The sequence below is a fragment of the Phoxinus phoxinus genome (assembly GCF_949152265.1).
Source record: "Phoxinus phoxinus genome assembly, chromosome: 7".
Classification (NCBI taxonomy): domain Eukaryota; kingdom Metazoa; phylum Chordata; class Actinopteri; order Cypriniformes; family Leuciscidae; genus Phoxinus; species Phoxinus phoxinus.
The window spans coordinates 19,221,405-19,246,554 of NC_136882.1; the positions used below are offsets into that span (position 1 = coordinate 19,221,405).

Here is a 25,150-nt window from a genome sequence, read left to right on the forward strand (position 1 = left end):
TCCGGTGTGTGGGTGCTAGGGGTGTAACGATACCTTCATTTCACGATTCGATATATATCACGATACTGAACTCACGATACGATATTATTGCGATACTCCCAAGACATATGATAAAAGGTTAACAAAAAATGTACTGTTGATTAAAATGCTAACTTTGATATTACATTGTGGGTTTAAATTAACAGGTTTGGACTTGGTGCTTGTAATTCAAGGACAATGGTGACACCAGAATAAAAATATTCATGATTCTGAAGCTGACCATTGCATTATTATACATTATAATCAACATTATATAGTAGTTTAATGTAGTACTGACACTAAAACTCTGAAAACATGATTTTTTTCTTATACAGTAATTTCTATTTTGGGTGAACTATCCACGATACATATTGTCACTATCCACGATACGTATTGTTGCATTTTTGTATTGCGATATATTGTGGCACGATATATTGTTACACCCCTAGTGGGTGCAGTTAGGCTACTCTGCTATGAGTAAACAAAAATGCACATGTTTGTAGCCTATAGAGTGCTGTAACTCCAACATAAAGGTATGAGCATTACATCAGTTATTTACTGAAATAACAAGTTTAGTGCTGGTTGAATGTGGAAGAGAAACACAAGAGGGCAATAGTTTACCAGAAATCGTATCTTACTTCAAAGCAGCTGTGCGGACACTTCCATTTCCCCAATTAAACATCTTTGTTTTCATTACCCTTTTTAATTCTTTCAGACTGAATGGTCTGCAACCGTTCTGATTTCTATCAGGCTGTTGGGAATGGCATAACATTTGTTAAAGATCAATATCTTGCCAAAATACATGAAATACTAAAATGTGTTAAAAGAAAGAGAATGCAAGCGATTCAGGTTTATTTTCTTAAAACAACACAGACAGCCTTGATTTTTAATGTAGGCTGACATAGCAATGTAAATATGAATGAAATCTCTCTAGTAGGCTATCTATGTTTTTACACTTCTACATTCAGATTTCCTAAATGTGGGCCCTACCTGTTCATTCTGGGTGTGAGAGGCCATGGTTCATTTTTACAGAGGACAGGCAGATTTGAAAATTTGGCAGAGCTTTTATTTTTAAGTACTAGACAAATAAATGCGCATAATTATTGGAAAAAATTTCCAGACAGATGGAGATGTGCCAAATTATGAAATCATGCACTCTTCAGTTGCATATCCAGTCATTACTAGAGCTGCACTTGGAAAACAGGTGTTTCTAATACAGAGAGATGTCTCCATGGTCTTCTACCCCGTTCACTTTCTGATGATGATTCAGATATGATATTTCATGGCTGGAACTGAGCAAATGATGGGATGTGATCGGAGAAAGAAGAAAAATAAAGAGGAACGGAGAGAAAGAGAATTTTTTTTACTCACTTCTGAAGACATCCATGTAATGGATGCTGATTGTGCTTTTAAATCAATGAAGTCTGTGCCGGGATAATGAGGACCAAAGCCCAGACATGAGAGAAGTGATCATAAATACTGTAAACGTATTAAGATCAGACATATTAAAACCAGATATGTAAAAATGACCCACATCCAGCGTCTAACATATTCCTCTCTTCCCACTCCCTCTTGCCCCCATTCGTTCTCTTTAAACAGGTGGCATATTTATATGCATCACCACAGTGAAAAGGATGAATTTGAGCCACATGGTCTTCTCTTTCTTCTTTATATCAAAGAGAACAGCAGGATCAATCCTTTTATTTTTACACATATTGACTTTCAAATAATTATTTTCAGTTTCTCTTTATCTCAAGCCCATAATTATAATAAAGGGGAAAATAAGACGGCATGAGATAGATTTGCATTTGATTAGTAAAAACTTTTTTTTTTTGTAGGACTATAATGGTTTTCAGATTGTGAGGATTAGAACTTCATTTAGATCATCTTGCTTTCTGTATGAAAATGCATGTATGAATAAACACATTTTTAATTTATTAAACTATTCAAATATATAGCCTTCATAAATATTCCCTTTTGTAGGTCAATATTTTGATCTGTGATGATTTCTGATCCATCATATATACTGCATGATATCATTTCAAAACCACAACCAAAAGCAACAAAACATGCTTGATTTTTTTTTTTTTTTTTTCAAGAAACATAAAGAGGACTTATAATGTTTATTTAATGAGCTTTATGTGCTTGGCACTTGTATTTACAGCCTTAAAAGCCTAAAACAACATTTGTTCATTCCTCCCACACTGGTTTTAATTCAACATACACTGGCCATATAATTGCTTAGCATTTAAATATATTCATTTACAAACACTCCAAAGCATATACCTTAATTACCTTGTCTTCCTATGGTTTTTATCCACACAACAATTTAAAACCTATGTGCTTTACGTGCATTCACTATTGTTTATATGTTTATGTTCCACTCAGGATATGGTTAAGCCATTTCCAAACCATTAGGCAAAGGTTCAGCATTTCAGTAACAGATTGTCAGAAACACACAGAGACCCTGTTATTACAGGAGGATTTAACTTTGCCATCCTGAGAGAGTCAGTCAGTTTCCAACATCGTATTGCAACCTCTATGACAAGCATTGTATATTATCAACAACAAAAACGTCATACTGACAACATTTATTCGTCACAGTTTTGAGGATATGTTTAGTTCTGGCTAATGTCTCTGTTAATGTTGGACAGTTATGGGTCCATTATTGCTGTTATTATTGCACCAAATATGAATCCTCACCAGAATCCATCTTCTAAAAATCGGACCTCATTTGACTTAGTTCAGTTTTACGATGCATCGTTGAGGTCGGCGGGTCAGCAACAACAACAGTTGAGTTTGAAGAGTCATTTTTAGCTTGTATATCCATTTGCTTTTGACGGCATATTATGTAAGAGATGAACACAGGTAACACTTTAATTCCATTTTAGTCTGATGAGTTATAAGGCAATGAGATGACAATAAGTCCCCATTGAACGGCTGGTGTCTCCAATGTCACGATGGTGAAATGCTCATGCCAATATATCAGACATTTTGAATAATAAAACTCTGAAAACCCTGTAACGCTGAGCAAAAAACTGCAGCAGCGGTTAGTGTTTTTATCTGTTTTTGGTTTATTTAACTTTTTCAAGCACTTCAAACCATGTGCATGGACATCTGTGAAGAGGAGCCATACTGGCGGCCGTCACAGCTGCCGCCCCCCTGTTGGCTGCCCGCGGGGTTGCCGATCATGTGCATACTGTCCATGCCGCTGTTGGACAGGTATTGGCGTTCGGCGAATGCTCCGGCAGAGGAGGAAGAGCACAGTAAGCCACCCTGAGGCTTCTCTGGGCTGGCAGCCAGGCGCGGTGATGCCGGGAAGTTGTATCCGTACAGGTTGTAGGGATTGTGAAGGGAAAAGGCGTTGTATGTGCTCTGCTGCACGTGATGATGGCTCCCAGAAAACATATGTGCGGAAGACGGGGATGAACTGGATGAAGCTGATGACCCAGAAGCGGAGCTCGCCCCTGCTTGCATGACGTACTGTAGCTGGGATGCGGGAAAAGAGGCCAGCTGACTTCCATACGCATCCATCTTACCCCCACCACTGCAACCGCTACTGTTACCAGCAGCCAATGAGGCGTGAGCCCCTCCCTGCATTCCTGCAGCGATGAGAGAGGAAGTCCTCTGAGGCAAGAAGGAATCGGAGGCCTGGGCGGAGGTTACAGTGCCTCCTGTGGTCTGGAGGCGGCCGTAGGAGCCGTCGGCCAGTCCTCCGTAGCCCTGCAGGGCGGCCATGTTGCTTCTGGCACATGCGGGGTACTCGGACAAGCCCAGGTTACACAGCTGGCTCTCCCTGCAGCCCACATTGAAGGTGTTGGGTGCCAGATGGAAAGTAGGAGGGGAACAGGACGGGGAGAGAAGGTGTGTCGCACCGGAGGGAGATGGAGTGCCAGTGCTGGAGGTAGTGGGAGAGGTGCCAGTGCTCCCTCCTGAAAAACACAGTCAGCAAACATTCAGAAACATCCAAACCCCAAAGACACACTGTGGATACACGTTCCTATGCATGAAGAATAAGTGCACACTCAAGAGGAGAACGGTGAGACAGAGCCAGCTCTGAAAACACACGCACTGTCCAACAATCACACAGAGCGTATCTCTTATTTCATCCCATGGATCACAAGCAGTCACTGTGGCTCCTTAGGGAGAGCATTTCATCTGGTTTCAAGAGAGGCCTGTTCAAACCTGGCAACAAGTGCCACAAATTAACTCATAATGGAGCGCATCTCCACAGTGCTATTCTACATAACAAAAATCTTAATTTTTTAAAAGGGATAATTTATCCAAAAATGGACATTCTGTCATTATTTACTCACCCTCATGTTGTTCCAAACCTGTATGACTTTATTCTGTGGAACACAAAAGAAGATATTGTGAAATGTCAGTGTTTTTTGTCCATACAATGAAAGCCAGTGGGGTGTTTTGGACACATTCATTGTATGGAGAGAAAGAGTTCTTTAAAATATCTTCTTTTGAGTTCCACAGAGTAAAGAAAGTCATACAGGTTTGGAACAACACGAGGGTGAGTAAATAATGACAATTCATTATTAGGTGAACAATCTCTTCAAGGTATTTTTTAGAGTTAGAACCCCAGTGTAAACCCCAGATCCTTCTAAGAACTGAACTAACAGAACCCGAACTAACTTTCTTTTTTGCAGACTTACGTTGTCAGTATGATTGATTGGACGAACACAGTATGCAGCCTGTTTAAATAATGGCTTGCCTCGCTCTTTCACATCAGTTCGGCTCAGATATGCCTGATTGTGCCATTCAGTTTGACCTCAATAAACTTCAGACCATGTGTAACAATAAAACACTCAAACAAACACATTTTCTGTCAATGACATTTTGATTTCCCCTTAAACATCGAAACAAAATACAGTGTGTAAAAGTTTATCTGACTATACAATATGATACAATTTTTAATGAGGCAAGTGCTGCATTGTACAGCATTGTTTCACACTGTATACATCTGTCACCGAAATTCACACACTTTGTGAGAAGTTGGGGTTAAAAGCAGGGTTTAAAGAGGCGGTGACCAGAGGTTAATAAGCACAGTATGAAAATCCCATTACATGTCTTGTCAGTTAAAACTAGCTCAGGGATACTGTGACAAATGTTGAATTCAAATTTGGCTTGAGTTTTAAAATATGCATGTCTGGTCAACAGAACACTGGCCTTTTTCTCTCAGTATGACATGCAGCATTTGGGCATATGTTCATAGAGGGGAAAAAATGAACTGGCACATAACAGTGAATAAGTCAAACACATGGAACTGAATGATAGCGGTGGGATATCTACCACATATTTCTTTATTAATGAGAAATTGGCCAGCACTCAGTTTGTTGTTTTGAAAATGTAGTCTGGTCTATGGCTCGGAACGGGAAAGAAACTAAATAATTCAGAACTCTCTTGGCTGAGGCTTGGGCCAGCTCCATATGCGTTCGATAATACAGCCGAGTCGAGTTCTGGTTCACTCAACGTGGTTCTGTTCTGTTGGCTAAGGGAAAGAAGACCTCGTGGTGATGTCATGTTTTTCCCCTGTTGTCAGGCCGGGGTGAGAGAGGCTTCAGCAGTGCTTCGAGAACAACTAATTACTCCAATAGATCTGCATGTACTTCTTGAGGGCAATCGGTATGGGCTGCGGGGGTGGAAGGGGAGAACACGACGAACCGTGCGAGAACTTTAATTAACGTTTAATCTGTTTCGAGAAGTTTGTGATGACAAACAGATGTCTACTCAGACAAAATACCATACTCGCATTACCTTATGACGAGAGAGAAAATAGTTACATCAGCATTTGATCATCTGGGCAATAGCTATGAGTAAGAGACTGCGCTAAAGAGATGATTTTAGCAATCAGACATCCGTCACAGTAAAGTTCCACAGGAGGACTTTTACTTTTGAACACAAAAATACCTTAAAAGTATTTTATAAGTGGTCGAAACACTTGTGTGCTATATATCAAGTCTTCTGAAGTCATACAATACCTCTGTGTGAGACACAGGCTGAAATTTATGATGTTATTCACTGAACATTTATAAATGGTACTGGATACTACTTTACTGGATCACTGAATCAATAGCCGCTTTTCCACCGTGCCGGCCAGTATGGATATGGTTTCATTTTCCACTGTGCGAGGCTGATAATAAACCTCTTTGGAATGTAATACAAATGCGTCAGTCATTACATTGGTAACACAACAGTTTACAGACGATATGAGATGTAAATAGCGACTGCATTATGAAGGACGATCAGATATTTATTTTAATTTTATCATTAATTTGTGTTTACGTCGCTCAAATAGCGCTTAGCAAGTTGAGTTGAACTGGAGAACTGGATCCGCTCGATTAGTAAGCAGATCGAAAAAGATCTGATTGAACTATTTTATTTTTAAATCACCACTACTGACTTTTAGTAATGAATGTTACATTTTGAATATTTAAATATATATATATATATATATATATATATATATATATTATTTTTTTGGTAACACTTTATTTCGACAGTCCACGTCAGACAAACTTTAAGTAACTTTGCAGCTACATGTCAACTAACTGTCATTAAAGTATTAGATTGTCTGCTTAATACTTTGCTAATACTTCATTTTGTTAGTCCCCCAACAGACATTCTACTGACTATAAGTAACTTGGCAACTACAAGTCAACTTATTCTCCTAACCCAAACCCTAACACCTAACCATAACCTAACAGTCTACTGGCAGTCTACTACAGTCTACTAATACTCTAATGAGAGTAAGTTGACATGTAGTTGAAAAGTTACTTATAATTACCGGTAGTAGAATGTCTAAAGTGGACTATCGAAATAAAGTGTTACCTTTTTTAATTTTTTATAATGAATGCATTTTGGCCTCTTTTTCATATAAAACTATAATATGGTTTCAGGGTGAACTATTCTTTTAAGGGACTGAGGAACATTTGATCTGTCAAACAGATGTATAGACAACCTCACTTGGACACAAAAACCCAAGTTTGTCCAACTCGTCCCACCCAGTGCAGAGCTCCCTGCAAGCTTAGAGTCATTCATAAATCCTCTGTGGTATGTGATTATTGTGGCCACACAGTAACTTTAAAAATGATTTATGAAGCAATATTTTGAAATGCAAAGCCTCTGTTATTCAAGTAGGCATGTTATAAACATCTCCAGTCGCTGGGACCGTGCACATACCTTGCTGTTTCTGCATGTTCGTGAAGTCCTCAAACGTCAGCGTCCTCACTGGAGGTCTCCAGAAAGCATATGTCTCCATTATTGCCTCCAACCCAGTCCTGCACAAGAGATAGTGGCAGAGAAAGGTGGAAGAAGAGACGTGAAATGGCAGAAAAAACAGGTGAGACGGTCAGATTATATGCACATGAGAAAAAAGGGAGAAAAAGAAAAGGGGAGTATGAGGAAACTGGAGCCCATAAAAAAGAGCAGGTTTTTACTGTGCACATAAATCTTGGTGATGTTTCATCTCTGCTCTGTACATGGGTCCCCTTCCTGTGTGATTTACTCCTCTTTGCAGCGCTCCCTGCATCAGCCCTCGCCGTGCGGCTTAACAGGCAGTAATTCTCTACTCCTTTCTGCTTGTTAGTGAGACGCTCTAATGACTCGAGCACTGGCTGAGACTGAATCCAAATCCTGCTCACCAAATGACAGATTTTTCCCATTAATATCGCAACTAAAATATTGATTTATATCTTGGTTAAGCATAACTGATTCCACCGATCATCAAAAGCCGACACTACAACTTAATCTGCGGTTTGTAAACCAGGATGAGAAGGTGCATAAATAAAACTGTGATTACTTTGTGACAGATCAACTGTTTTGTTGTATACCAAATTTTTACCAGTTTTATTGAGAGGGCGAGAGCGTTTTCTATATATATTATCTTACTCCTGAATAATCTTTTCATCTCTATTTTTCTGCAATGAAAATCTAACGCTAGTTCATAAATCAGGCGGTCTATTGTTTGAAAAATGAAAAAAGATGTCTCAAATATCTGTGGCGATAATACTCTCCAGATGGAAGTGCGCTTTCATGTGCTGCGGGTCTGTCTCAAACTTTCTCGCAGTATTCTGACTCGCATCTTATATAGACGGAGCAGGGAAGTGCATGGAAACACAGCGAGAGGGAAAGAAAGGAGAGTGAAAGGGTTGGCGAGATTGAGGGAAGGGAGTTGAAAAAGCGAGAAAAGGAAAGAGAGGCATTTTTTTTCCTTTCCGTTGCCCTCAATCAGAACGCTTTATCACAGATTGACCAGGTTTTCTTGGCAGCTGAATGAGGGAGTGATTTTAATGTAGCAGGACGTGGAATTAGGAGGGATCTCCTGGGGTTCATATCTATATAAATGGACACTGCCGAGATATGTGTGTATTTGCACACACCGCATGGACAATACAGAGCAAGGGTAAGATTTCCTGAAAATCTACCTGTTCCTCCCCGAGTCCCGGAATCCTTTGGCAAATGGGTTGCGGTCGATCTTTAGACGGGTAATCTGTTATAAGAGAAGAAGTCCAAAGCAGACTCATTTAATAATATTTTGACATCCAGACACTTCAAACACATATTCATCATAGCAATTTAATAATAAACATAACAAAAAGTCTTTTTTCAATGTTTTCCTTTTGAAACTGATGCATAATGTGGTTTTATTTTGGGATGCACAAAATATTAGCACTATATTATTTACTGGTCAAAATAAAGATCGTTATTTATTTATTTATTTATTTATTGGTATGTGAATATTATATAAATATATATATAATATATATATATATATATATATATATATATATATAATTATATATTATATTAACACTCACTTAAGGTTAATCTTTTTAACAAACTAATAATTTAATAATAAGATTGTTAAATGTAATCTTCAGCAAAACTAAAAATGTATTTTCATTTATCACACTGAAAATTATAATGTTGTGATGCCAAAATTAACTTGTATAATATAAAACAAATGATTTTAGTGTTTGTTTTGGTGATATTATAATTTTTATATCGAACATAACATGAAAATAATTATTGGCTATCATTTTTATTTTAACACATCTCTAGTTGTTAAGTTGTATTATGCCTATTAAGACCTGAACTATGCATTTCATAGTCACAGTGGGGCTGTACACTGACAGTCAGTAATGGACCTGTTGGTTCTGGTAGGCAGTGACCGTAGTGAAGACGGTCTCTGGGAAGCTGAACGTCTTTACTCCTTCCCCTGTAGGAACAGGTTTGGTTGGAGAAAGCTCGCTGCTGAAGTCTTTTCGGATCACGTGGACACGGGGCTGATACTTGTGCATCGAGTGCAGGATGATCTAGAAATAAAGAGAGTTATATCATCAACTACTCGGCCACAACCACAAGAGCGCACTTACACAGCTGTATGGATTAAATGTCAGTGGCATAATGAGGCTGTGAATATCAAAGCTGCTTGGACCAACATGAGAACATGCTGTATCACAGTGTGTACACATGTTGATGAGATATGAATCAGGCCCGCTCGAGGGTGAGTATCTCACGCCGATGTGTTGGCGTCAGAGCATGGAGGCTGTAGCCTTCCCTCCGGCCCTTAGTCTGTTTCTAATTACTCCCAGTGTCAGTGTGCGTCTCCTGGGTCCACCGCAACCGAGGAGGTCAGGCAAGAGAAGAGAGGCCTTTGCAAAACAGCTTGATGACAGTAAATTTAATATTCCAGCTCCCCCTTCTATCCAATCTAAATGCACAGCCTAGGAGAACCCAATGCTGCCCAAGGCCAGACAACACCAGCTCAATGAAGACCGACTACATAGGAAGTGTTCAAAGCCACACTGCTGTAATTCCACAGATCAGAGATATTCAGGATTGAGAACATTGTCTGGGGCCAAAAAGGAATTTTTCAGGGTGATATCGGAGCACACAAAAAAATAAACATTAGGAGTTGACAAAGTTACACTTTGCTGATCCAAATAACAAATGACAACTAAAGTTTCAAAAGTTGTGTATGTACATACAAATATACACACACGATTAGAATTACATTGTATAAAATAAGTGTGTATGTGTGTGTGTGTGTGTGTGTGTGTGTGTGTGTGTGTGTGTGTGTGTGTGTGTGTGTGTGTGTGTGTGTGCACATACATCCACACACACGTACACATACATCCACACACACATTATATTATATATATAAACAGTAAAAAAAGTTGCTGCCTTATATTTAAGTGCAATCAACTTTGATGTTTACGTAATTAAAACTAAAATTACATTAAACTGACTTTTAAAAATTGTTTTAATCTTGCATTAACTTGTTTAACTTCTTTTGACGAGTTAAAGCAATGTAAAAACATGTTGTTATAATCATATATTTTTTTTGTGTGAAAATATTACACATTTGTTTTAATATTGAAGTAGAAGCAGCCCCTTATTCTACACCAATAATATTTAAATCCTCTTTGCGATGAAACTGCAATCGAAATTATTTTTGGTCAGGAGGAAGAACGTGAGGTTATATTCCACGACGGCGAGGTCCCACACAGGACGTTACAGGGTTAACTTCAGTTCCGGCCCTCGCTCGCCCTCCAGGCGAACAAAAAATAAAGTCTCTCTTTACGAGGTTGTGGTATAAGAAAAGTCCCCTCTCCTCTTCCTGAAAAAACACCAGCCTGCTGCAGTTGTAACACCCATATGTTATTACATTTGTCAGAATCCTCGAGTGATAGCATCAGTGACTCGAGTCAAAACAGCCTCATATGCAGAGGAGATGCCAGTAGAGCAGCGAACTTTGCAGACGTGGCCTAAGGCAACTATTTTACACACACAAACCCTGCATCTAAAATACAGATACACTGTATCTTTTGGTAAGGCATGTCACGTGCAATTATTCTATACTTCCTCTCTCTGCTGACTTTACAGCACCATTCTACTGGTCATTGGCAGATGCATTAAAAGTGGATGATCACAATAATCCAAACAACATTATTGATCTGCTTCAAGAAAATTAATAATAGATATAAATACCGGTAGATAAAATATTGACAAAATCGTTGCTTTATGTTGAGAAAATTTGCTATTGATTATATAGAAAGCTATGAGGGCAACATTCTTGAATTGTTTGCATGCAATGAAACTGAGTTTAATTAATTAAAAATCAAGAAAGGTTATATAAGCTTACAGACCCCAAGCAAAAACATGTTATACTAAACTGCATAACAATCACATTTGAGTGAATGTCAACCTTATGGTAAAACAGGGATTCAGCTTGAATAATATCTGCCAGCTGGGTTTTGATTTAGAGAGTTAGAATAATCCAACTGGACAATAATAGCTCTTTTCAAAATTACTAATATTGTTTTTATATTTATACACAGGGTTCTCTGGGATCCCAAACACAGTCAATCTCAAAACATGAGGAAACATTAAAACAAAACATGAGGGCTAAGCCTTTAAAACCATACCGAGCAAATTTAGCACATTTATCTTGTGGGTCTCATAATTCTGGATAGAGTTGGACGTATCACCTCATTTCTCAAAGTCACTATCACTACGATGATACATAACCAAGACAACCTAACAAAACGTGCTGAGGATGAGTGTCATCTGATGGTCTGATAATAAAACCATCCCTGTGCACTCACTCCCTCAGCACTGCAAACCAGAGCCAGGCACAACACAGTCACATTCGAACAGTGAGAAAAGATTCACTGGACAAAAAAAAAAAAAAAAAAAAAAAAAAAAAGATCTGGAGGACATACTTGAAAACAATTCATATATGTTGGGGGAAAAAATAAATACATTTCCAAACAATAACATGCACTGTATTCAGCTGTTGTTCAGCACAGACACATGGGGAATATCAGTCAAGTATATTCAAATCATTATTTTTCCCGTTTTGCAAGTGCTTCAGAGAATACACTGAATAATGGTTTTCTTGCTTGAGAGAATATACAGATGTCTTTGGGGGAAATGGGGGATGTTATTCATCAACTAGTGTATGTTATGAATACAGAAATGTGGATAAGCAGGTGTATGCAAAGTCTTCTAACTCAAACGCAGACATTTAATGTGCAGATATTGCATTTGTTGATGTGTTGGTGGCTTTATCTTTTTTTATTAGTAATCATATGCATGGGTCAGTAAGATTTAAGTATATAATGCACCTCAAGGCTAAATTCATTTGATCAAATGTTGTGCATTACAGTTTTCTTTTTGAATGTATTTTAAAATGTAATTTATTCCTGTGATGCAAAGCTGAATTCAGCATCATTGCCTCCAGTCTTTAGTGTCACATGACCCTTCAGAAATCATTTTAATATGCTGATTTGCCGCTCAAAAAAAATTCTTGTTATTATCAATGTTGAAAAAAATATATATATATATATATATGACGGACCCCAAACTTTTAAACGGTAGCATATATGTAAAATATATAAATACTGACATCATCCATTGTAATCAAATGTGCACTCACATGGCCTTGATCATCCAGCTCATTGTTGGTGAGTTTGAGTTTGTCAAAGCTGACCACTTGTCTCATCCAGGTGTCTCCTGAAGCCAGTGAATCCGGGTGGATATAGACCCTGGGCGGCACTGGGGAATCTGCGTTTCCCGCCACCATCCACTTTGAGCTGTGATACACATACCTGCAAAAATATGCGCATGACTTTCATGATACTCTGAGTGTTATTATTATTTCCATAAAATTACTCATGTGCTCTCACATCCCAATTTTGGATGTCTGTCACATCCGAACATGTGACGAATTCAAGATGAGCATAATATCCTATTGAACCTGTTTTGGACTGCAAATAATAATAAATGGTATGCAAAAGTATGTTAACATTAACATAATTAATGTTAAGCATTAATAACATTCTGATACATGTGTTTTTAGGCATTCCTAAAGTGTTGTTTGCAGGGCATTCCCTCAGCTGGCTGAGACACAGCTGGATGCCTTTAGTTCAGGCCATTGAAAGTGCTTAACTGCGTCGCCTCTGCCAAATTCATCACCCAGCTCTCAAATATGGACAAAACTCTCATTTGGCCCCTTTTTGTTATTGCTTGGCAGCATTAAACATCCTCTGTGTCTGTCTTATTCTCTCCCAGAGCACCCCACTACTGGCGGACATGAACACACGTGCACGCCACGCACATTCACAGGTATTAATCTGTTGGATCTAAAGTTTTATTGATAAAGCCAAGGCCATATATATCTGTACAAAAACATGTGTGCTTTAACACAAACACTCACACGTTGTCTGTCCCTTGCACACATACGCATATAGTGCCAGGCGTTTTTGTAATTTCCTGTTTGGAGTGCTGTTTAGGGTTATGCTCTATGTAGCAGGGAAAGTGTTAAAGAAAAGGGAAACCTAAGACCAAAAAGGACTGGAAATTTGATTAGCCCTCTTTCATCTTTCATAAATCTGCCATCTGGCACTAGCACAATCAATAAAGATCCAACTTTATGTGACACCTTTTTGGACAGATGGTGGAGCGACTGCCCATTAGAGTCCAGCAATATTTAACACATGCAGTACACTGTACACATGCAGGCGTATTTACATGCATTTAGATGACGGGGGAGAAAAGCAAAAATGCTGTTATCATTAATGTGAGGACCATTCTGTCAAGTACAGAAGCAAAATAACAAGCTTAAAAACTAATCTTCACGTGCCAATTTTTCTAGTAGTTCATTAAAGATATGTTTGTGCTTTCTCACACACACACAACACAGCAGCAAATAGACCAAGTCATTTATCGGGTTACTTTACTGACAGAGCAAAATACCCTGAAGTGTGGACCAGAGCATGTGCTCAAGTTGAGTATCATGTGCGTTTATTGAGTGTATTATGTATGAAATAAGATAACAGGCATGCCTAAAGTACACAAAGGGGGGGGGGGGGGGAAACAAATAAGAGACAAAAATGCCAACACCTACATAAAGAAACACAAAGGCAGCCAGTGCACATAGGATATTTGTGAATTTAGCTGTAAAGAGAGCCTCCAACAAGGATCCACAAATCTGGGCCGCTCCGCATTTTCCTATTTCTTCTCTCAAATATAAGCCATACCGAATGCCCACATTAAAGAGTACAGTATTCAAGTAACACGTAAAGAAAGATTTAACAAGTCTAGTACAAACTCTATGTCCCTTAAAAAGGGCAGTGCGCCTAAGTAAAGTGAGTAAATTCCAATAAAGCCTGCGTTTCCAGACCCGAGCCCTCGAGACACATGAGGCATTCCAGTGACAGCTCTTTGCTCCGCTAGCAAAGCCTTGTGGTAAATTCCCCAGCCAGGAAGAAAATCCTATTTAATTTTACAAGATCTTCTGGCTTCTAAAATCCTCCATGATATTTGGGGGCTCTAAATGGCTGTCTTCAGCGCCAGTCCTCAAATGTGCAGTAGTTTTATTTCCAGTAAATGATTACATTAGTCTAAATTTAAATTAACTGGAAGATTATCATGTTGTCCACTTAAGTGTCACAATGTAATTAACATAGTAACATCCACAATGTTATATTGTTTTTTTTTTACCATTACCTTTCTAAAGTATAAAATATAGAAATATGAGAAAATATTGAGTTTTGCTCTATTGTAGCAGAAAATTATTGAAAAACAGAAACACATTTTATCTAACTTATCTATCCTATTTTGCCTAATCTACGTTCTGATTTCAGTCGTTTCCAGTTCTGTTTTCAAACATGGGACTTAAGCATAAACACAACTCAAATAGTTTCACTGAATATAAACAGAAATCAGATGCGTTTATTGATTTTTACTAGTGATTGTAAGAGACAAGGAGAGCTAACCTATTGTATGTTGATCATTATGCCTCTTTTAAATAAAAATCAACTTAATTTGGGAAGACTTAAACTTGTGATGAAACATGGCACATGTAATTATGGAAAGGACAAGTGCATGACAGCAAGCCGTACATGCATGCAGGCTTTAGTTGTATTCAAGTAAAGCTTTTCTGTAAGCATGTGTGATGGAAAGTTGTCATGGTGAGAGCAAAATCACATGGATACATTACACCACCTTCAATGCTGATACGGCAACTCTGTCAGGATTGCCGTCAGTGTTGCATATTCATGTAAATCTCCCACCCCATTTCAAGAGGGTTCAGTTTACCAGTTTATAGACAAATGTCCAGTTAAATTTGTTATTTTCCTCTTTACTCACTGCATGCTAACAGAGCTACACTCTCTGTGCTTACCTGTATCTCTTGTTGTCCACTGGTACAATGTCCATGGCAATGTAATACTGCTGATGTGGATCCAGTCCGACGATTTTAACTCTCATAGCAGGGAACATTCTCCTGAAACAGAAAATCATTTAAATTATTGCATGTGTTCATTGAACAAGTCCAATTGCATAAACAATGCCATTGACAATTAATATTATAGAGTTAATGTAAATAAGACAGCCAATTAATTAAATGTGTAAAAAAAGTGCATGTGTTACTGTGATGTCTTTTATATAGCATCATATTAAGCATAAAACAAATTAAAAGACATTATAAAATAGATTTTTGTAATTATAATTTTTGAAAGTATCACGACTAGCTGACCATTAGCAAGTAATAGCAGGATTTAGATACATTTTGGTAAATTAAAAGGATGTATAAAATAAAGAATAGCAGACAAATCAAAGAACTCAGAAATGTCTATAAAAAGTTCAAACAAGCTAAACTGAACAAAGGGGCCATGTCTAAAAGGACATTTTGGGCTAATTCCTCATTTTACACTTCAAAAGCAACTTCTTTGTCTTTTCATTTAAACGTCATAAATCTCTTTGTTCATAATGAGAGAAAAGTGTCTGGTCGCTCACTTCCACCCCCCTACACCTCTAAATTTATAGGGTTATTATTAGCAGGGCATAAAATACACGGGGCTATTCATGAAGTTGTGTTACATGCGTTCAAATCAGAGGAATTATTATTTCAGGCTACATTTTTGACTAAACATATACAAACGAGGAGCCTATGTATGCTATAAAATGTTAAATAGTTTGGACACAAGTAACTTTGTTTGATAAAGGGCTCTGGTGCAAAAAAAAAAAAAAAATCTGTTTACTGTTCCAAAGAAATATAGCTATACTTACAGCAGTGTGAAAAATCAGAAGAAAGGGTATATTGATGATAGAACAGGCCCAAGCAATATACAAAATGTTAGTGAGTGAGAAATATTAAGATCCACACTTTTTCATAGAAATAGTTTTTTACTGTTTTTCTTTTTATGTCTACCAAAGCACGTTTTATTCTCCATAAATTTGGGAAATAATTAACGAAATGTTTGCACAATAATGCAAAAGAAATCTATGTCTAATAATTTGTCATTGGCATCATGGGCTCGTTTTGTTTAACGAGGTCCATTTTTTCTTTCTCTTTTTTAAGCTATAAGCCAAAACAGAGTTCTATTAATAAGCTCTACTTTACAGCCTCCCAGTCCAATCAGGAAGTATAAGTACACGTTTACCCTGTGTTTTAAAACAAGGAATTACGCCAATAAATGGAGACATATTATCATGTTGGTTTGATCGTAAAGTGTAAAAATGGCACGGAAATACCTAGCAATCCCCCTGAGAAGAAAAAAGGGGGCGAAAGGTCTTACTGTGAACTGTGCAGGTTAAGTTATATGCTCGGTTTGGGCTGTAATTGACGCCCAAAAGAGCAAGAAAACGAAAAACATATTTCAAATATATTAATTAGAAACAGTTGTTGTTGTTGTGCCGTTTCGCCCACCGTTAAGGTTGGATAAGTGGAAGCTCTATCGTAGTTTGCTATATTTGTGGTTTGTGATTTGTGACCGCTGCCCCCATGTGTAACACATTAGCGCCCCAAAACAGTGTGTTTCAGTCCCCGCGCGCAGTCACATCCCTTTGCCAAACAATGCTGTGTTACCTTGAGTTTATTTGCGCGTGCGTGTGTGTGTCAAAAAGAAGAGGGAGTAGGCTGGTGCTTGTAGGCCTATGGGTTAATGACAAAAGTTCGAATTCTAAAATTCTTAATTTAAATATAATAGCTGTTTTAACACATTTGAAATAAAAAATGTCAAGTTGATGTTTCTGTTTAACTGGGGAAAAAAGTCAAGTTGTGTAGGCCTAAGGCAACCATCAAGTAAAAATATTTACGTTCCTTGCCGGTTGAAACCACGCAAATATATAGGCCTAAACGCTATTTTCAAAAAAGTCTTCAAACTGATCATGATATAAAAACCTTTGCTTTTGAAGTGTAAAATGAGGAATTAGCCAAAAATATCATTAATTTTGAAAAACACAATGAAATCTCTAACTCATAAATAAGTAAAAACATATAGACCTAGCGTAATTAAATATAACTAATAATAATAATAATTACATTTTTGTTTGATGGTCTTTTGGCTCGCGGCAAAAAAAGGGCTTGCTGCATGTTGATTACACAACACTGATTTATTCATTAGGTGCATTTTTTTTAAAGTGATTAACTGCTTATTTTAAAAATAGAAATAGGCTACTAATAAAATATAATGCAAAACAATTTTTTCCAACAATTATGCCAAGCTGTAAAAAAGGGGTTATCTTTGTTTAAATTTGGTTACATATGAATAAAATAAATCCTGCTACTGTCTGACTTTACATATCATAAAAGGTTTACCTTCCTGCCTTTGTGATGATCATTTCTGTACCAATGTCGTGGAAGCGTTTCCACAAGTCAGCGCACTGCAGCTCCACCTGGATCTCCTCCATAGAGGCTGAGGGTGAAGGGTCGCAGGCGGCAGGGGTCAGGTCCGCCGGGGAGCCGAACGAGCAGGACGTCCTCTCCGCCAGACCCTCGCCGTCAGAGCCCGGGCTGGCCTCCGAATCTACACCGGGCAAATCAAATCATTATAAACGCCAGCAGCGGGAAGGAGCCCTCGGGAGGCCCGTTGACAATATTGAGCGGCAGAACCAGATCACCTGCAGCCGTGAAGGATAACGTCTTGGATTCACTCAGACCATCATGGGCCTTTGAATGTTAAATGAAAAAAATATATAGCAAAATAAAATAATGAGGAAACTCTGATTCAGCCCATTGGCTGCCGAATATTTATTTTTGTTTTCTGAAAATGCATCGTATGGTGATTTTGGACACGCGTGCAGCAACAGATTAATTAGCCTATAGCCTTTTTTTTTTTTTTTCATAGACAAAAATAGGCCAAAGGCCTATTGTAATTATAATAATCACAGAACGAATAGAAGATTGTTGGTTAAAAATTAGATTTAAGAAAATAAAAGTTATATCGTTGCGTTTTTAATAGCAAAATATGTGTGCCCTTTTTCTTTGCTGTTGCGCAGGATCTAAATTAGCTATTTATAGTCGGACTTAAGCATTGAAAGCTGTTTACAACGAAATTGTTTCTATTAGAACTACTGCCACAACAAAAAGCATCCACTTAAAAAAAAAACGTTTAAATTGCCAAGCGCGCACACGTTAGCCTACGATAGGGATCATATTAAATAGCGTAAAGTAGATATATTTCAGGCCTGGCCTCTGATGCAAAGTATGGTGAGTGTGAATAAGTTAAACATAAAACTCACAGGAAATCGATTTAGGCTATTGTTTACAGATTGTATTATTCAGGTGATCACGCAACCTTCACATGCTCATTGAAATTAGGTGGATTGTTTTGGCTGTACAGTGTCATGCAAATGAGGCTGTGCACGCAGCCCAGGACAAACCGCCATCACCCCGTGCACAGAACCCTCCGAGGCCCCAGAGCCCGAGTCAGACTTTTCATCAACCTCATGAGAGATTCAATCAGCGTAATTACAGTAATGAACCCCATCGTCTTCATGCGATCTCTCAGGCATGTCCTCAACTCCTTCCAATCCCGTCAATGTGCTGTCGTTCCTGAGCTGCTGTCAATGAGACATTACACAAGCCTAATGGCCTCTGCCAGAATTACAACACAACAAGAATACCAGCTACCAGCGTCAGCTGCACACACTACAAAGGATAGTTTCAAAATAAGACAGACAACAAAACTTCACCTTTACCCTGGACATTAACACTGCTGACAAATAAGCCAACTTTCCCGGAGGGATAACTTATGATAGTCAATGCAAATACATTTAGAAACGACAAGTTGACGCAATGAAGCAAACAAAAACATAATTTAGTATTATAGCATACTAATTGCAGATTCATATTTTCATCTGCCCGTTAATACACCAGGCCAACACTTTAACATAAACAAATTCATTTTGTCTTCTTTTGACTTAGTTATAAATTACCTTTTTTTTTTTTTTTTATGGGACGGAGGCGAACTAAGCATGAAATTGCAGCGTAACCCAATCCACCAGGAACAGAACCACCTGTTTCTGCTGGACTTCGTTCAGTCTCATGTAAGAGGGAGTAATAAAAATAAAGATTAAAGATTAAGACTCCCTTTAAATGTACACATCTGTCGTCTTTTATTTTGACTTTGTCTCTCTGGGAATTATACAAGCGAAGGGTAAAAAATGTGGTTTGATTGACATCGAACGTCATTTAAAAAACGACAAAAATCTAACAAGGGCAGACTTTAATAATATTCAGATATTCTATTTATTGAAGAATTTCTAGATTTTTTTTTTAAGTAGTGAATAAAAACAGAATGCAAATAATCCGAGATTTTCACATCAAAAACATATGCACATGGTCCAATTTGAAAGTAATATGCTCATTAAATTGTATATACTTCTTACTATAGGTGATGTCACATAGAAAGTCTTTGTTTTACCTAAAGTGTGATTCATGCATTATTCTATTTGTTTATTTATTTATTTATTGCAAACGTTGTCTTAGGTTGTGAAAAGCACAATAAGCAATAAAATCCCAATTTTTCAAGGTGACCAAAATGGAAACAGCACGTAAGGTGCTATAAGGTCCCATAATTATTTGGGGTCAAAAACTGATTGGTTAATTATTTATTACAAATTATTTAATTTAAAACTAATTATTAAAAACATAAAAGCTTCTTGTTGATTCGCGCCTTGGCAACCTGCTCCACTAATAAGACTCCAATGTCTAAAAAGATTTTGAAATGCGTTTTTTTTTAAGAGTCCTTTTTCCCTCTATAATTTAATCAAGATGGGGTCTTCCTGGAACTATATGTTGTATCTCAAAGACGTAGAAATGTTTCCATTAGTGTTCACTGAGTCGGAAGAACGTAGAAACTGACTCAAATCCAGAATCATGTCATCCGTGTCTGTTTAGGACATCAGCCTCGAACAGATGAGCAATTCATCTGCATGCCGCATGCGTAAGATAATATCGTGATCAGTGTATTTAGATTCACTGAAATTATTGTCCCACGTAATTAACTGAAACGATGTAGCTATTGTTTTTTTAGTTATTTTATTGTTTTTTTTATATATAATCCGCTTTGTATCGCCAATAGGCCTATGTATCAACAAAGATGTTCTGTTCTATTCTATTCATGAACTCTCTGTTTTATTAGGCCTAAATACGAACATGAAGCCGTTAAGTTAGACAGAAAATGCTTTAAACATGTTATATAATTTAAATATTTTGAATCTGAATCAAAAAAATTATCATGCAACATGTAGCCTACATAACATAATATGGGTCCACGTTTAGGCTATAAGCAAACACATATTTTGGGGATTTTCGTGTAGGCCTAATTTGCATCAATGGTTTACAATTCGACATGAAATATATTAGGCTATGTTTAATTGCTTTATTTGACAACATTTTCTTTGAATAGCCTACACTCCGTTATGGACACAACCAGGCCTTCTGTGACCTGCTAACCTGTAAAGCGTAATCTCAGAAATCAATTCAGACCTTGTTCATTTGCCTAAAAAAAGCAGCCTAAAAAAGCTGTCTGACAGTTTAATAAAATGAAAATTATAGCGATGCTACTCACCTGTTGCAATTGTTTTCTCCTCTGAAATAAATCTGCTCTTTTATAGCCTGACTAACTTTTGTCTGTGCTCACCATTAGCCTATATTTAAAAAGTGGTGAACAGTCATATTTATCCGGCATCAATATCAGAATGATCAGTCAGCAGCCTGATGTTGTGCGGAACTTAATGGTCTGCCTAATGGCAAATGTTCCTGAAGCGAGACTAATGAAGTGATGACTAACGTTGCAACAGTTGAACTACAGCGATGAAACCGAGAAATACACACACACACATGTAACAGTATAATGTGCTTGAGCGCCTGTTCGCGTGAACTCACAAGAGCGCTGATCTTTTGTCTTTTATCTGGAGACGAGTTAGCATGTATAAACTGACATCTGCAGAGTTGTTTTAAACTCTACGTTCACGTTTCCAATTAATTTGTATAATATATAGCCTACTCTTTTGTTGACCTAATAAAACATAAGTCCACGATTTAACAATTGTTAGGCCCTCACATCGAGGCTAATAGTCGATAGGCTATTTATGCATCACCAAATTTGCATTCACTTGCATCTTAGTCTGAATTAAAACACAAAAACTTTCCTTGATGGCAAAGTTAGAAAAGTTCTACATGGTTGTTGTATTCATTTGTCTAGCCTATGCATTTCTAGGGCCTATGTATTATTATTATTTTAATTCCCTGACATAAAAACGTCATATTTAACTAGTTTGTGTAAAGTAGGCTAATTTAAGAATAAAAAACACTGTTTCAGGCTAGTATAAAAAAAATATTGCTTTATAGAATTAAAGTGATGTTTGAGCCAACTGCATAGGCCTGCAATTGTCTATGAAACATTTTAGTCCAGTGCAATACGTTAGTTTGTAAATGCGGTCAAAAGTTAGTTATTATGGGATGTTTACGGAGTGCATGGTAATTCAGTTTGCCATGTCATCATTCACTAACCCGGATCGATATCCAGACAATTAGCTGGGTCCTCGCCGTCTCCCAACTGTTCGTTGCTCGCGAGGCTCTCCATAGACAGCTCCAGTTCTTTTTCTTCCCAGCCCCGGAGCTTCCGCTTCTTGTTTGTCCCGATCAGGGCTTCTACCGAAAAGGCGTGCGCTCGTGAACTCAGCGCGGCAGCGGATCGTCTCCTGTCACTCATCTCTCCCACTGCAAATCCAACGGAGGACAAATAGAAACTCCGTCCGGGCGGCAGGCGCAGGAATGCCGCACGCGCAAAATGTTTAAATATCGGGTGGATTTAGGTCTCCGGTGGCGACGGTAATCCAAACCCAAGTCTAATGTATGCCCTTTAAAGGCTTAAAAATAAAAGAACCCATTCCCAATGACGAGATTTTAGCTGAATACCTTTTCCGAGAAGTTAGTTTGTTAATATAGCCTATATCTCGATGGTTTGCGTCTCCGTCCAACTTCTCTAGGCTACGTCTCTTTTTCTGTAGTTGAGTTCTGTCTGATTGATATTCACTTCTGGAAAACTTTTTTCGAAGCGTTAAGGGCAACCCTCTTACTGTTTGTCAAACCCAGAGCGACCAATGGGAAACGCAGGAAGGGAAAGAACCAAAATATGTTGTCCAATGGAACAGGAGGGAAATAATGGTGGAGAAACTGTGAGCTGGAATTTGGAGATGGCCATTTTACAGTGAATTAACCTCATTCGTTTTAACAAGCAGATAAATATCTGTTCTGAAATCATTTGTTTTGGTTCCATTAGTGGGAGAAAAAAATCATTTAATTTTTTGTATTGAGTAAATTAGGCTAAGTCCGCGATAAATAAAGTTTATGAAGTTTTTATCATTCGTCCGGGTGGGTCAGCGTAAAATGTCTGGTTGATTAAGTAATCTATTTGACCTTTAACATGTTTGGTTGTTTATTATTAAAATCTAGTAAGCATAAAATTATATTTTTCTTTCTTTTAGTGAAATGTTTATTTAAACTCGGTTGCATGTTGCACTTTAGTTCGATTATTCACTGAGATTAATGTTAAACTTGATAAATACCACATGGAAGACTGGTCTAAGACTTATAAGTTTTTTTTATAAATACAGATTTCCTTTACTCCATCATCAATATGCGTGCGTAGCCTATAGCCTATGTTTCACAAAGCACAAACACCTTCAACATGAGGTTTTACCTTCGTCAAATACAGAAGGCGATCAATAGGCTATATGACACGTTAAAGTTTTTTTTTTTTAATAGCTTGGCTAAAATGCTGATTTTTTTATGCTTTTCATTGTTATTATGTTTGCATCAAGATTGTTTCAAACAATTATATTAATATGAAATATTACTATTACTGTTGTGTTCAAATAATAACAATAGCCATACATGCATGTTTATTTATGTTTTGCTTATTAGCCTATTGTGTCGACAAAAAGCCCAAATAATTAATTTAAGCTTTACAGCCGGCAAGTAGCCAAATACTAAAATAGAATAGGCTAAACTAGAAATAAGTGACATATAAAGTCAACAAATCTGATAAATATATTAATTATTTTAAATTAAGACGGGTTTAGGGGAAATGTATTTAGAAATGCTAAATAAACTAAAAAAAAAAAAAAAAAAAAAAAAGACTTTCAAAGTTTCCTTACCGCTTATGCAGATAACTTTCTAGACATTTAACTGCGAATTAGTAGTTGGAGCACATAGACCGCGCTGGCTGCACCCAATTATCTCATTTACACCGCATCTTACTTGAGTTTAACCCGAGTTTAAACCCTAAGATCAACATCTGGCCTGTGCGATTTCATTTCGAAACATTCAAAATCAACTGTTTCATTTTCAACAATAGTAATTAGGATGATGAATTTTGATAGGATTCTGTAATTGCATGCATGGCGTTAATTGCATAAATGGTTGTCTCAGTGCGTTATTCTGAATACTAAACCAATACCATTTTCCTATCTCCTAATAACTGATTTATTAGTGCATGATGCCATGGTCTTCAATAAATAAAGTGTGGATTAGGCTACATAGTTTAATTGCAAGCAGTTTTGAAAGTCACACCAAAAATAAATAAGAAACCATTATTATTATCATTATTAGGTTAGGCTAGCTGTTTATTTTTACTTTATTATTAGGCTGTACTGTTATAAAGAAATGGACAGATTTGTTTTGGAGAAAGAGGAAGCGGTATGGTAAGTCTCATATGGGACTCTGCTTTATTCTCGCTGGATGAAACGTTTCCAAAATACACGGACTACTTTTTTTTTTTTTAAGAAAATACTAATAATCAGGTTTGACAGCAGAATTACATTGTTTCGTCACTGAATGCAGTAGGCCTATATTTTAATGATTGTTAACGCTTAATTAGAGAAAAAGGCTGACCCCTGACTTTCATAAACAGAGCTCAAAGGGCTCTCGGCATGCGAATCACATAAACCATTAACTAACTCAACACACACTTGACCGCGCATCGCTTGGCATCACGAGCACTGCATTCGATTAGCACACTGTCCATGGATTATGGTAAAACACCTACCTAATGTCGGACACGTTTTGTTGTCATTTCACAGGTTATTTAATACCGCAATCCAATATTGGCTAGTGTTATTGCGTATTATTTCTATTTAGCTGCTCATATGGAGTCTATACCAACGTTACAACAATGGCAGACTGGCACATAACTCACCAGCTAAAAATAGCGTATTTGAACAAGGCGAAAATGAATGACACTTTCAAAGCAAAGAGTAAAAACTGTCAAATAACAAGCGTCTTTTCTTCGCCATTCCGTCAGCCTATAGGCTATAGAGAGCGAAAAAGAAAAAAACATCTCTAAAACAAAGAATCATTTTGCTGGACTGATCATTAATTGCCCTGTGGAACGAATAAACTCCCCATCTAATCCTGCCATATATCCTTGAATTCAGAACGCAGCTTGGAGAATAATGCATGTCTGTGCAGTGTGACGGTGAAAACGTTTCCAATCGCAATTTAAAAGAATCAGAGAAAATGAGTGTACAGTTAATAAAGTTTTCATGATTTATGATGACTTCTTTTAGGATTATTTCTTCGAAAAGTAGGCAGAATCGGCTGAAGTCATTATAAACCGGAATATGAAAAAGACCTTTGATTTGAAATCGTCCCCAATTTAAAATTACAAGCATAACTCATTTTAAAGAACACTCATTTATAACAACAAATTCATTATTGGGTTATGCATTTGAATATCATCTTTCAAAAAAAATTATAAATAGGCTATATATATATATATATATATATATATATATATACACACACAGTATATAGCTTATA

General features: G+C 37.3%; 1 protein-coding gene across 3 annotated transcripts; it reads right to left on the reverse strand.

The window, feature by feature from the left end:
- Positions 1–1,852: 1,852 nt before the first annotated feature.
- Positions 1,853–22,376, reverse strand: tbx15 (T-box transcription factor 15). 3 transcript variants are annotated; one of them, XM_079619581.1, is made up of 8 exons: positions 21,839–22,376; positions 17,639–17,846; positions 15,221–15,322; positions 12,473–12,644; positions 9,177–9,344; positions 8,454–8,518; positions 7,210–7,307; positions 1,853–3,950 (listed from the first exon to the last, which is right to left on the reverse strand). In XM_079619581.1, exons 1-8 carry the CDS (start codon positions 22,038–22,040, stop codon positions 3,115–3,117), a joined length of 1,851 nt encoding a protein of 616 aa, XP_079475707.1. In that variant the 5' UTR covers positions 22,041–22,376; the 3' UTR covers positions 1,853–3,114. The 3 variants fall into 3 exon arrangements, with proteins under 3 accessions (XP_079475707.1, XP_079475709.1, XP_079475708.1); XM_079619583.1 differs by lacking the exon at positions 21,839–22,376 and adding an exon at positions 20,895–21,178 and having other exon boundaries at positions 2,114–3,950; XM_079619582.1 differs by lacking the exon at positions 21,839–22,376 and adding an exon at positions 18,795–18,927 and having other exon boundaries at positions 2,114–3,950.
- Positions 22,377–25,150: the final 2,774 nt, after the last annotated feature.

Excerpts from the sequence above, each read along its gene's own strand:
- tbx15 (XM_079619581.1), bottom strand. The coding sequence starts at position 22,040 with ATGAGTGACAGGAGACGATCCGCTGCCGCGCTGAGTTCACGAGCGCAC. Across the intron at positions 15,323-17,638 it reads ATCATCACAAAGGCAGGAAG|GAGAATGTTCCCTGCTATGA; the intron begins GTAAACCTTTTA and ends TTTCTGTTTCAG. Across the intron at positions 12,645-15,220 it reads GTGGACAACAAGAGATACAG|GTATGTGTATCACAGCTCAA; the intron begins GTAAGCACAGAG and ends ATATTTTTGCAG.